This window comes from Chelonia mydas, chromosome 13 (genome assembly GCF_015237465.2).
Source record: "Chelonia mydas isolate rCheMyd1 chromosome 13, rCheMyd1.pri.v2, whole genome shotgun sequence".
Taxonomy (NCBI): domain Eukaryota; kingdom Metazoa; phylum Chordata; order Testudines; family Cheloniidae; genus Chelonia; species Chelonia mydas.
Window position 1 is genome coordinate 34,823,339 of NC_051253.2, and position 13,869 is coordinate 34,837,207.

The following is a 13,869-nucleotide window of genomic DNA, read 5'->3' on the forward strand; positions in this document are numbered from 1 at the left end:
CCCAAGAGGTAGTAGCTAGGTGGATGAAAGAATTCTTCTGGCCAACTAGCACTGACTACACTGGGGATTAGAACAGCTTCACTATGCTGCTTAGGGGTGTGGATTTTTCACTCCCCTGAGCAATAAAGCTGGGTCAAGCTAACTTTTTAGTGTAGAACAGGCCCAAATGTGTACTAAAAGAGGTTTAGATAAACTGCATCAAACCCATGTGTGGACACTCTCATTCAAAATTAATATAGCCTTAATTCAGGTTAGTTTAATTCCACTTCCAAAGTAAGGCCACTGTAATTCCAAATGAAAGTGCCCACAGACGGGTTTAATGTAGTTTAGCTAATCCACTTTTAATCCACACCTTTAGTTAATTTGGATTAATTTTCTTGAGTATCCCCATGTGAACAAGCCCCCAGGGTGTCAACATTGGCATCAGTACATTTATTCCTAAGTAACTGTAAGAAAGAAAGAAAGAAAGAAAGAAGTTCAGCTGCCTGGCTTTAGTTTTCAGACAGGTCCTCATATATCAGAACCATAGACATGAGAGGAGAGAAAAGATGCTGTAATGTGAAAACCCAGCCAGAAGAAATTGTTTGGTAATTTTTAATTTATTTTGATAAAAAGTCCTAATTTGAACTGGACAGCTCCAAAGCTTTTAAATCTTTCATGAAAATCTTTTCCTCCCCCTCAGTCTCTTCAGAGCAGCCTTCACCTCCTGGTTCCTTAGGCTGTAGATCATAGGGTTTAACGTGGGGATGACGACGGTATAAAATAGGGCCACCACTCTGTCCATGTCCGCTACGTGGCTGGACTTGGGCTGCAGGTACATAGCACAGGTTGAACCGTAGAACAAGATGACTACGGTGAGGTGGGAGGAGCAGGTGGAGAAAGCTTTGTGCCTTCCCTCGGATGAAGTTGTCTTCAGGATGGTGTAGAGGATGCAGGCATAGGACACCAGCACCATTAGGAAGGGGATGACAGTGATCATTAGGCTGATCGGTACAATGAAGACCTCGCTCCTGGAGGTGTCCCCACAGGCCAGCTTCAGCACAGGGTGGATGTCGCAGAAGAAGTGGTTGATCTTGTTGGGCCCACAGTAGGGCAAGGAGAAGATGCAAATCACTTTGCTCATGGGCATCAGGATTCCATAGAGCCAGCAGACAGCAGCCATCTTGGCACGGGCTCTGGGATTCATAATGGTGGGGTAATGCAGAGGGGAGCAGATGGCCCTGTATGCCATGGCGGCCAGCAGGTAGCACTCTGCTGTCCCAAGAGAAAGGACGAAATGCATCTGGATGGTACACCCAGTGAAGGAGATGGTCCTCTCCTCAGAGACAAAGTTGACCAGCATCTTGGGGATGGTGACAGAGATGTAGCAGCTCTCCAAAAAGGACAGGTTCCAGAGGAAGAAATACATAGGGGTGTGGAGGGCCAAGTCCAGCATTGTGATGAGGTTGATGATGCTGTTGCCCATCAGGGAGATGGTGTAGATAATGGAGAAACCTACGCAAAGTATTGCTCGTGTCACTGGATCCTGGGAGAAGCCAAGATAAATGAGTTGGGTCACCGTGCTGTGATTCCTCTGTGCAGTTTCACTGGTATAGCTCATCTGCAGAAGGAAGAGGAAAAAATATTATGGGCCAGCTCATAGGGACACAGGAATGGAAGGGACCTCCTGGGTCATTCAGTCCAGTCCAGTCCAGTTCTGGCTACTACAGGTAGCCCTGTCATATCATCCCATTCATAAACTGACCCAGCTCCAGTTTCTAACTGGATAGGTTGTCTGACCCCCAACTCATCCGATGGGGAAGCTGCTCCTGTCTATGTGTTCATGTGGCGACTTTGTTCTTTAGCTTCAATAGCTCATCTCTCTCCCTGGAGTTTACCTCTTTGATGTATTTATAGAGCGCAACCAGATCCTTCTCAGCCTGCATTTTTCTAGGCTAAAAACGACAAGCTCTGATAGTGTTTTTGGTTTCATCAGCTGGTATGAGTTGGTGAAGCCACATTGACTTTAATTAAGCTTGGCCAATTTACATCAACATCCATCCATCCATCCCAATACACACTCATTCATCTATCTATCTATCTACCTATCCCCATACACACTCCTGTATCTGTCAAGCTGTCTATTTTAAAAATAAAATACTAACAGAGCACTGTGACTCAGACTTCACCTGTGTAAATCTGGAAGAAGACATTTGACTTCAACGTGGTTACTCAATAATTGTCTTTGAATAACTAAGACCCGAATCTGAGCCTTCATGTCTGAATTCTGTTTGTTTTGAATGGTATTCTCCTTTCAGTTCCATGGGGGAAGAGAAAAATCCTACCCAAGTGGAACAGATCCCTTGCATATAAAAGAAATTCAAACAACTTTGCAGCAAGTCAGGGTGCCTGTGTATGCCGTGGATGTGGTAGAGTCGGTGTATTTCACCTGAATTCTGAGCCTCCCAGGACACAATCCCTTAGGTTCTCTGGGTTTAATTAGGAAGCCTTTGAAGGTAAATTCTAACATACCCCTGGTTTTAAAATTAAACCTAATAGCTATGCCGTCCTGACCCGGAGCAGCTGAAGAAAGAGCCCACATCTCCGAGTAGCCTGAGTGGGCATGTCGGTCAGCCAGCACTGCTGCAGATCAGGCCAGATTCAACTATAAACTCATGTGTTTGTCCCCATTGTCCCTTTTGGAATTGCCACTTGACGACCCATCTGTATCTTGGCTGGGTGTTTGCTTATTGGTAACTCTCTGCTTTCCCCGATGTGCTCTCCTTCTTGTTCTGTCACACACACGGATACAGCAATCAGACGTGAGACTGCACCTTTTCCTCCCGTAGAGTGGCACACGCGTGTGCACACACACAAATTGAGCAGTCCTCATTCCCTCCAGCTGGGGCAACACACACACAAACACTGAGCTGTCCTCATACCCTCCAACAGGGGGAAACACACACACACACACATCTCTAGCATAGCACAGCACACACACATATACACATGGTCTGAATAGACCAGACAGACAATAATATGTGGGAGAAAGGAAGACACATTATCCCCATTCTACAAATGGGAACTAAGGTACTAAGGGCTGGATTGTTAAAGGTATTTATACACCTAGTGGGATTTTCCAAAAGTGCTTAGGTGCCCCAAACCCTTTGGGATTTAGGTGCCTAAATTGTATGACATTTTAAAAAAAATTGCACTAGATACTAACCTTCATCTTTTAGTGCCTAAATACCTTTGTAAATAGACTTCAAGTGACTTAGACTGAAGTTTGTAACAGTGTTAACAGTTGAAGCAAAGTTCTTGGCATCTGTTGGGAGATGAACCAGATTCCCATAATCCTTTGTGGATGAATCAAAGTGCTTATAATGCTCTGTATCCATAATCCTTTGTACTCAGGTGGAATCTTAGTATATTGTTGAATGATGGATTGTGTGTGTCCGCTTGCTTTGGTCTGCTGAACCTTAGAATATGTGTCCCGATGTGGAGGAGACCAAGAATGGGAATGCTTGTTATTGCATATCTCTTCTTTGATTGATGAAATAATGGCTTGTCTTTAGCTTAACAATTGTGTAAACAGAGATGCCATGAAATGAACTTCACAAGTAGAAAGATTATGAGAATGGAATTTATTTTGTCTCTTTTTTGTAAACACGTGGTATAGGCTTGGTCCTGCTTTGAGCAGGGTGTTGGACTAGATGACCTCCTGAGGTCTCTTCCAACCCTAATCTTCTATGATTCTATATAAGAGGGTGAATTTCTGCAAGATAGATGGAACAGAAGTGAAGCAGCAGAACTTCCCCCTGGATTCGTGGTGTATTAACCTTTACCTTTCTATGTTGTGCTGTTTTGTCTTTGACTAATAAAAATGAACTGAGCCTGGGATATCTGATGTCTCATAAATAACCTAAATCTAACCCTAACAACAGTCAGGAACTGAACACAGTGTGACAGACTATGGAGCCCCTATATCCATCCCCTTTACAAGACCATGGTAAATTTTGTACAAAGTATGCCTGGTGAGATATCATTTGAAAACTCATAATCTGCTGACCATTAGTGTCCTCGTAACCGCAAACAGGGGACTTTGATAGAGGGTTTGTAAGAGGGAGTTGTAATATAATTGCTATGGTTTGGAAAGGCCACATCGCCAGTGCCACCACTGCTCCTGTCTCCTCCACCAGCACCTTCATCAGACAGACAACCTGACCATGGATGCCTCTATGCAGAGCCTGGTGTGGATTTGCAGAGATTATGGCCTGCATTTCCCACTCTCAGAAAGCCAGGCTGGGGGGTCCATGCTGGTGAAAGGTGCCTGTTGGTGTAATCTCTCAGGAAGCAGGTGGGAGAGCTAGAGGTGGAGATGGCTAGGCTGATGAGCATCCGTGCCCATGAAGAATTCATTGAGATGATTCATATGGATATGTCCAAGGCTGAGGAAGCTATGCCACTAGAGAGAACTTCTGTAACTCCACCGGGGGAGGAGGATATGGCTCTGTCACAGGGAGGACACTGGCTGCTGGTTACTTCTGGCAGCAGGCAGTAGTCCACCCCTTCTCCCAACCCACCCACCTTAGTGATGAGGAACCGTTATGCTGCCCTGGCAATGAGCGATGAGGAATCACACCCAAAGGTGGAGGAGAAGCCATTTATTCCCAAGGCTGGGAGGATTGCAGCCACCACTCCCAGGAGAAACGTAGGGTAGTAGTGGCTTGTGACTCTCTTCTGAGGGGGATGGAGGCACCCATCTGTCACCCTGACATGACATCCCAGAAGGTATACTCCCTGCCAGGGGCTTTATCCAAGATGTTGTCAGGAATCATCTGGCCCTCTGACAACTACCCCATGCTTCTCATCCATGTGGGCACTAATGACACTACAAGGTCTGACCCTGAGCAGGTCTGAAGAGACTATAGGGCTCTGAGAGTAAGGGTGAAGGAGTTGGGCTCACAGGTTGTGTTCTCGTCAATCCTTCCAGTCAAGCGACCAGGCAGAGACAGATGCATCCTAAAGGTCAATGCCTGGCTGCGAGGATGATGTCACCAGGAGGGCTTTGGCTGGCAGCCCATCAGGTGGGCAGTTAGGGAGGGAATAGCCTAGGAAGCTTACCAAACTGGGGAGTGGGGCAGCTGGGAGATCTGGACAGACTGGGGATGGGCAGCCCAAGGTGCTAGCCACCCAACAGCTGGCAACTTGGGGATTTCAGGGAACTTGAGGAAATGGGGAGCTCATAGAGCCAGAGATTCAGGGAGCTGGGGAGCTGGTGAGATGGGGATCTTGCACAGCACAGGGGCTGGCTAACAGGAGATCCCAGGGACACAAACAGCTCAGCAGCCCACCAGGCAGGGAGCTGGGAGCTGGATGAGCTGAGCAGCCTACTTGCCCATCCATCAACCAACCAGATGGTTGGCTCGTTTCCATGAAAGGTTTTGACAAGTTTGACACATTCCCACAAAACATTTTGATTCCAATGAATTAACTTTTTCCAGTGGAAAACTGCCTAAGGCTATAGAGGCAGAAAGAGAAAGAGGCTGGTGGCTCCTACTGAAGGGGAATTAGATCTAATCTCTATGCATGGGTCATGTCTGTGTGGAAAGACAGTGAGTAGGACATGGTTGAGGCCTCAAGTTGTACAACTAGCAGCACAACTGCTATACAAGAATTCACAGATTTTTAAGGACAGAAGGAGCCATTATGACCATGTAGTCTGACATTCTGTATTGCATAGGCCAGAGAATTTTCTAAAGACTAAGGATGCCTATTTTGAGTTCAGTGGAGTTACTCCTCGTTTCACTGGAGTGAGTAAAAAGATTATTAGCCATATTGATTTACTCCTGTTTATGTGGACTTAAAGGAGAGGAGAATCAGGTGCTCTGACTTGAGTGGAGTTACTACTGATTTGCAGTGAGGTGAGTGGAAAGGACCCATCCCCAGCGGTTCAGTGAGCAGGAGTCTGTTGGATTATTTTCCATCTCATCAGTTACTTTTTTAGGGTGTCTTGAAGGAAACTCCCTCTCTTTAAAGTTACACTCACCGAATCCTACTCTCTGTGTGAGGGCCCTATGGTGTGAGTCCAGGAGATGGGTATCAGACAAAGAGTCAGAGGAAGGTACTAGAAAAAATTATTAACATAGTTTATGTGAAAGGAGAATCCATTGTCCTCAGTGCAGCTTCTCCTGATCAACACAGCAGTGATCGTATGTATGTAGAATGAGCCCCGTTGACCTAAATAACGCTTACTCCTAATTTACATGGAGATGAGTATTCATTGAGATGCCTGATTTACACAAAGGTGGGCGAGAGGAGAGTTAAAACCTTTAACTTTATTTTAACATGGTAAGTGAAAGCTCGTCCTGGAATGGAGCATCAGAAGAACAACACTGAAGACTGGTTCTTTTTCAAACAATACTTTGTAACCAAAATGTTCAGCTTCCAACTCCACCAAAGAGCTAAAGCCGGTGGGAAGACCCACTACAAGAGTTCTTGTATCTATAAGATAGATTGGGTCTTCTGAGTAATTCAGGGAGGGAATTGCAATGTGTTGCCCCCCACGCTTCAGGGTGCCACCTGATGTACTGTGGGTACCACTGAGCCCGCCCGTTCCACCAGCCTGGTGGTGGAACAGGTGGGCTCCAAGGAGCTGGTGGCTGGTGGAATCAGCCTGGTTCCACCAGTCACCAGCTCCTTGGAGCTCAGACCAAGCGTAGTATCTGTTTTTATCAGTTTCATGACTGAATCACAGACCTACACGCTTTTTCCCTAAAAATTAGGTTCTGCACCATGTACCCCAGAACCCAGAAGGAAGACAACCTGTGCTCCAGGACAGACAGAGAAGACGATCACTCCCCTGCTGGCTTCGCAGAAATCCTCTGCCGCTACTGCTACTCCTGCATCTTCCACCTCTCTGAAAACTCAGTGGAAACCCATCTCGAAGACCACCCTCAGCGCCTCTAGGAAGAGATAACCATTTTCATGTTCTCTCCACAGGTACTAATGCGGAGAGTGGACCAGATGATACGTCTGAGGGAAGGGAGCAGAAGGAGACTCCGCCGATTGGAAGGCATGGGATGCACTGTCCTAGGGTTGGGGGTTCCATGACCACCGCTCCCAAGAGAAGGAGGCGGGTGGTGGTGGTCGGAGACTCTCTCCTCAGGGGGACTGAGTCATCTATCTGCCTCCCCGACCGGGAAAACCGAGAAGTCTGCTGCTTGCCAGGAGCTAGGATTCGCGATGTGACGGAGAGACTGCCAAGACTCATCAAGCCCAAAGATCGCTACCCCTTCCTGCTTCTTCATGTAGGCACCAATGATACTGCCAAGAATGACCTTGAGTGGATCACTGCGAACTACGTGGCTCTGGGAAGAAGGATAAAGGAGTTTGAAACGCAAGTGGTGTTCTCGTCCATCCTCCCCGTAGAAGGAAAAGGCCTGGGTAGAGACCGTCGAATCGTGGAAGTCAACGAATGGCTACGCAGGTGGTGTCAGAGAGAAGGCTTTGGATTCTTTGACCATGGGATGGTGTTCCAAGAAGGAGGAGTGCTAGGCAGAGACGGGCTCCACCTAACGAAGAGAGGGAAGGGCATCTTCACAAGCAGGCTGGCTAACCTAGTGAGGAGGGCTTTAAACTAGGTTCACCGGGGGAAGGAGACCAAAGCCCTGAGGTAAGTGGGGAAGTGGGATACCGGGAGGAGGCACGAGCAGGAGCGCGTGAGAGGGGAGGGCTCCTGCCTCATACTGAGAAAGAGGGGTGATCCGCAGGTTACCTCAAGTGCCTATATACAAATGCACGAAGCCTGGGAAACAAGCAGGGAGAACTGGAGGTCCTGGCACAGTCAAGGAATTATGATGTGATTGGAATAACAGAGACTTTGTGGGATAACTCACATGACTGGAGTACTGTCATGGATGGATATAAGCTGTTCAGGAAGGACAGGAAGGGCAGAAAAGGTGGGGGAGTTGTACTGTATGTAAGGGAGCAGTATGACTGCTCAGAGCTCAAGTATGAAACTGCAGAAAAACCTGAGAGTCTCTGGATTAAGTTTAGAAGTCTGAGCAACAAGGGTGATGTCGTGGTGGGAGTCTACTATAGACCACCAGACCAGGGGGATGAGGTGGACGAGGCTTTCTTCCGCCAACTCGCAGAAGTTATTAGATCGCAGGCCCTGGTTCTCATGGGAGACTTCAATCACCCTAATATCTGCTGGGAGAGCAATACAGCGGTGCACAGACAATCCAGGAAGTTTTTGGAAAATGTAGGGGACAATTTCCTGGTGCAAGTGCTGGAGGAACCAACTAGGAGCGGAGCTCTTCTTGACCTGCTGCTCACAAACCGGGAAGAATTAGTAGGGGAAGCAAAAGTGGATGGGAACCTGGGAGGCAGTGACCATGAAATGGTCAAGTTCAGGATCCTAACAAAAGGAAGAAAGGAGAGCAGTAGAATACAGACCCTGGACTTCAGAAAAGCAGACTTTGATTCCCTCACGGAATTGATGGGCAAGATCCCCTGGGAGAATAACATGAGGGGGAAAGGAGTCCAGGAGAGCTGGCTGTATTTTAAAGAATCCTTATTGAGGTTACAGGGACAAACCATCCCGATGTCTAGAAAGAATAGTAAATATGGCAGGCGACCAGCTTGGCTTAACAGTGAAATCCTTGCTGCTCTTATATACAAAAAAGAAGCTTACAAGTAGTGGAAGATTGGACAAATGACCAGGGATGAGTATAAAAATATTGCTCAGGCTTGCAGGAGTGAAGTCAGGAAGGCCAAATCACACCTGGAGTTGCAGCTAGCGAGAGATGTTAAGAGTAACAAGAATGGTTTCTTCAGGTATGTTAGCAACAAGAAGAAAGTCAAGGAAAGTGTGGGCCCCTTACTGAATGAGGGAGGCAACCTAGTGACAGAGGATGTGGAAAAAGCTAATGTACTCAATGCTTTTTTTGCCTCTGTCTTCACGAACAAGGTCAGCTCCCAGACTGCTGCACTGGGCAGCACAGCATGGGGAGGAGGTGACCAGCCCTCTGTGAAGAAAGAAGTGGTTCGGGACTATTTAGAAAAGCAAAAAGCAAAAGTCCATGGGGCCGGATGCGTTGCATCCGAGAGTCATCAATATATACAAACATACCACCTTATGGAGTAAGTGTACCCCAACATTTCGGTGAGTGAGGAAACCAAGTTTGGACATAGAAAGAGGGCCTGAATGATTAAGCTTTCTAAGAGGGGTGACCCACCATGCCAAAGAAGCTTCTAAGCTTCTTAGAAACTTAGAAACTGCTTGCTCTGTGTTATCAGCTAGTAGCAACGCTTCCTCCTGTCACTACAGCGCTGTTTACATGGGGAATTATGTCAGTATAACTACATCATTCAGGTGTGTTGATTACCGCTGAGCAACATAATTATACCAATATAGTTCTGTAGTGTAGACCTGTCCTGGTAAATTTACCAGACCTGAAGAAGAGCACTGTGAAGCTCTAAAGCTTGTCTCTCTCACCAACACAAGCTGGTTCAAGAAAAGATATTACCTCCCTCAACTTGTCTCTCTAACTTCCGCCGGGGCTGGAGCTATGCACACCCCACCACACACACACCTGATGGCTGTGGCTAGGGCTGTGTGCCCATGGTTGGGGTTGGAGTTGGGACTTGTGTGCCTCTGCCCTGCAGCTGCGGCCAGCTCCAAAGGTGCTCTGCACACCTCCCCTCCCGCCCCCCCCGGAGCTGCAGCTGCTGGAGCCAGGGCTGTGCCCCCACCATGGCAGTGGGGCTTGGCCTGTCAGTTCCCCACAGACTCTAGCTGTCATTTCTCTCCCCCACCCTGTGAATTTTTTATTGCCTGTGACCTGTCCGTGACTTTTACTAAAAATAATTGTGACAAAATCTTAACTTTAGTTGTCAGTTTTTTGATGAAATGCCACATTGTCCAATGAAAATTTCTACAAAAATGATTATTTCCCCTGCTTTCATCCACATCTGTGACAGAGAAAAGCCCCATTTTCTGAGCACCTCTGGAGAAGACCTCTACGCCATTCCAGCTAAGTCCTGCAGTTACTGCTGTAGTTAACATGTAATACTGCAGGGGAAATTCGAACGTAATCCATCCTACTGAGAGCCTGACTGCCTCAGCTTCATTTTAAAAAACTTTTTGGGAATTCCCTGGGTGGTTTGTAAGTAATAATGGAAATCGGTACAAACGTTCCACTGATTTCCTTTCTAAGGACCCAGAATAAACCCATTACCTTATGTTTATTTTCAAAAGGTTTCTTCAGCCCCAGAGGGAAGATCTCTTAGCGATACACAGCAGCTGACTCCTGCATCCCTCTGTGAGCCATGGGAGCTAATACCATAGGGATCAGGAGTCATGTAACACTGAAGGAAGATATCATGTCCCTGCCCCATCCGCACACAGATCCTCTGGTGTCTGCACAGAAAGGGGATGTGCTATAGATGTAAGACTCTGCTTTGTTTTACTGTAACTTGGGGGGGGCGGGCAAAAAGGACAGGTAGGTGCTCAAACACCATTGAAAGGCCAATGAGTCGGGTGCCTAATTTTCACCTGTGACCTCAAGATCTCACTAATAATGAGGAAGGGAGCTCGGGCAGGGTAAGAAGGCAATTGAGCTGGGGGGATGACTGATTTTTAAGTTCACCTGCAGTTCAAAAATTTTCCCCCAAAATTTCAGTTCGGGTCCAACAGAATCCAAAAATTGCAACAACAAAAAATTGGAGAATCAAAAAACACAAACATTTGGGGGTTGAATAAACCCTGCTTTCCTCAATCCAAAGTGGAATTTGGGTCATTTGTACAGAGATGGATGCACAAAATCAAAGGGGTGGGAAAGGTCTTTTGATAACTTTTAGCCCACTGGTTCAGTGCTCAGCTGGGATAAGAAACACCAGATTCAATTGCCCTTTGTGCTTGATAAGAAACAGGATTTGAACGGGGGTTCTCCCATATTATAGCAAACTGCCCTTAACCACTGAGCTATGGGGTAACCCAAAGGAAAGCTCTTTTAATCTTTCCTGTTGAAGCTGTTTCCTGGTGTATCGCTAATTGAAGTGCCTGTCACAGGCTTCAGCTTGCGTCTTGCACCCACTAGGTCAGTTATTTATTGGCAAGACAGCAGAGTCATTCTCATGCTTGTCCAATGATTGCTCATTGTCATAATGACAATCGATTGCCAGCTGTGAGAGACGGGGCAATTTCCTGCACTATCTTTGGAAGATCGTACTACGTTCAGTTCATGTATCATTGTGGGCTGGGGACTGTCTGTAATTCGATGCAGCAGGAGGACCACAGCTCTCCAGGAACTAAGAACGGTGGGGGGTGATTAGGCAAATTTTCTCCAGACGCCAACAGATAAAGAAAAGACTTTTGGATAAAAAGCCTGAGTTTAAACTGACTAGGGACCTTCCTCCTGATCCAGCAACCTGACATCATCTTCTGTCCAACGGGGGACCTCAAGCCCTCCTGGGGGTCGGGGGTGGGGGGTGGATGGGAAGGACTTTATCAGCTCTCTAAGTCTGTAAGTTTTTAGTGTGTAGAAAGGAATGTGAACAATTTTTAATATATTTTCTCTGCAAAGCTTTCCTCTTAGGAATAAATGTGCTCCTTCAAACAGAATGCAAAGCACAGACGCTGGCCAGCTGAGGCAGTCTGACTGGCTGGAGAGATCACAGTGTAGGCAGGGAACTGTGCAGCCTGGAAAAACTCCACTCGGGCAGGAGTGAGATGTGACTCATTGCCCCAGAGAAGGGATGGCTCCAGAGCCTGGAGTGGGTGCCCTCAAGGGATTGTGGATGTAGAATAAATGCAGTTGCTCTGATTTGTGACACCAGCTAATGCATCATAAAGCTTCATCTTGCCCTTGATCACTAGGATTTTAAAATGTTGCAGCTGTCACATTTTCAAGAGTCACCTTTTGTTCGCAGTGCAGAGGTACCTGGAGAGAGAGAACATGGGTGTGTCTGAGAGAAAGTGGCTTTGTCCAGCTTGGATTGAAGGGCGGATGTTAGTAGCAAATCTACTCTAGATAGAGCACACTGCCTTTAACATGTGTTACCTGGTGGAGGTGAACTCCCGGCACCCCTCATAGAGGTGCACATTTGGGACAGAGTAGGTGAGTGAGTTTTTATGTTTGTACAGGTGCAGCATTAGGGGAGAGAGAGAGGACAACTGCGTGTGAGAGAGAAGTCATGAGAGACCTGCAGATGTTTTTTGGGATGTGCCCAGAGAAAGGGGATAGTGCAGTGGTTCTCAAACTTTTGTATTGGTGACCCCTTTCACATAGCAAGCCTCTGAGTGTGACTCCCTTATCAATTAAAAACACATTTTTATATATTTAACACCTTATAAATGCTGGAGGTGAAGCGGGGTTTGGGCTGGAGGCTGACATTTCGCACCCTCCCCCCCCCATGTAATGACCTCACGACCCCCTGAGGGGTCCCGATCCCCAGTTTGAGAACCGCTGGGATAGTGTATAGGTATCGAGTGCTAACCCTTTAAATAGCTGTGACATATCAAGTAGTACTCACACGGGATGTTACCTATTTCCATACATGTAAGCATGGAAGGATTTGATTATATTGGTAAATGTCGATTTCATCAAGCACACACCAGGAAAATATTTCCATCGTCAATAATCAGCATTTATAGCTTGGCAAAATAAAAACAATGGGGCTTGGGAACTCATTAGCATTTGATTTGAATAGAGTTGAATAGAATTTGGGCACCTAACTCCCTTAGGCTCCTTTGCAAATTGAAGCCTCTTTTGTTTTTTGAGAAATTTTGCTCTTTCTGTTTCTCCATGAAATAAATGTTGTAGCTTTCTATGAAACAGAAAGCAGAAATACAAACTTTTGAAATATTTTGACAAATAACCTCTAAGCACCTTACAGGTCTGATTCATTTTTCCAGATAGAGGGGCTGTTCCACCCTTCTTCATGTCATTGTAGCACCTAGTCCCTCCATTCATGGACCAGCAGCCCATTGTGTGAGGCACTGTACAAAACAAAGAGACTCTCCAAAGAATTACAGTCCTGGACAGTGGTACTCAAGAAGGGGGAGCAGCCCGGAGGAACAGCCCGGAGATTCAGTGGAGGGCACTCTCCCCCCACAATCAGTACCAAATAACCTTTTATTTTAGGGTTGGTTTTTTGTTTTTTTTTTTAAAAAGAGCAAACCAAAAAAGAACACAAATAAAGTCTCTAGGAAAGAGGTTCAGTTTCGAAGAGCTGGTTTCAGAAAGAAAGGTGATGTCCCTACAGCAAAATTAGGAAGGGATATTTTCGATTACATGTGAAAAACAAATAAAAGTGACCAACTCATGGACGACTCTTGGGCAAAAGAAGTTGCCCATTCAGATTGTTTGTCAAAGGATCCAGAAAAATCAGGGATGAGTTCAGAAATAACTCAAGGGCACAAAGCAAGGCCAACATTTACAGCACATGTTGACTGACTCTAATGAGCACTAGTGACATGTGTCATGTCCTTTTCAAGAGATCAGGCACTACTCCCTACATTTCTGAACCGTGTCCTATGTGAATAGTATAATTTTTTTATTGATTGTACAACATTATATTATAGTACACTAGCAGCAGCATTTGTGTTATTTAGCCTTTCATCAGCACTATCATCAATCTATCTGTCTATCTATCTATGTCACCATCTTGAAATCCATTGATTTCTCAGTCTACCGACCCATTCACCTACCAACCTACCTTGCGTTTTATACCCTATCTTTGCTGTGGGCTCTGTTGTGATGAAGTGTTCACCTTATTCCCGTGGGTGGGCTCCCTCTGTGGTTGGGGCCGAGCCTCCGTATCTTGCGGACAGAACGGAGGACAACCTGCATCAGGAGGACATTGTTTTCCCAAGGAAAGGGA

General features: G+C 46.3%; 2 protein-coding genes across 2 annotated transcripts in view; both read right to left on the reverse strand.

Annotated features, from left to right (window-relative positions):
• The window catches only part of LOC102943013 (olfactory receptor 10A2), a 20,834-nt gene continuing 6,965 nt past the window's right edge, over positions 1 to 13,869 (reverse strand). The window contains exon 2 of the mRNA XM_007071992.3: positions 1 to 1,600. Within this exon, the coding sequence (XP_007072054.1) occupies positions 656 to 1,600 (945 nt within the window). The 3' untranslated portion in view covers positions 1 to 655. The remainder of the gene's footprint in view (positions 1,601 to 13,869) is intronic.
• Positions 11,572 to 13,869, reverse strand: part of LOC114022415 — an 18,369-nt gene continuing 16,071 nt past the window's right edge. The window contains exon 7 of the mRNA XM_043526861.1: positions 11,572 to 11,927. Coding sequence (XP_043382796.1) covers positions 11,893 to 11,927 — 35 coding nt within the window. The 3' untranslated portion in view covers positions 11,572 to 11,892. The remainder of the gene's footprint in view (positions 11,928 to 13,869) is intronic.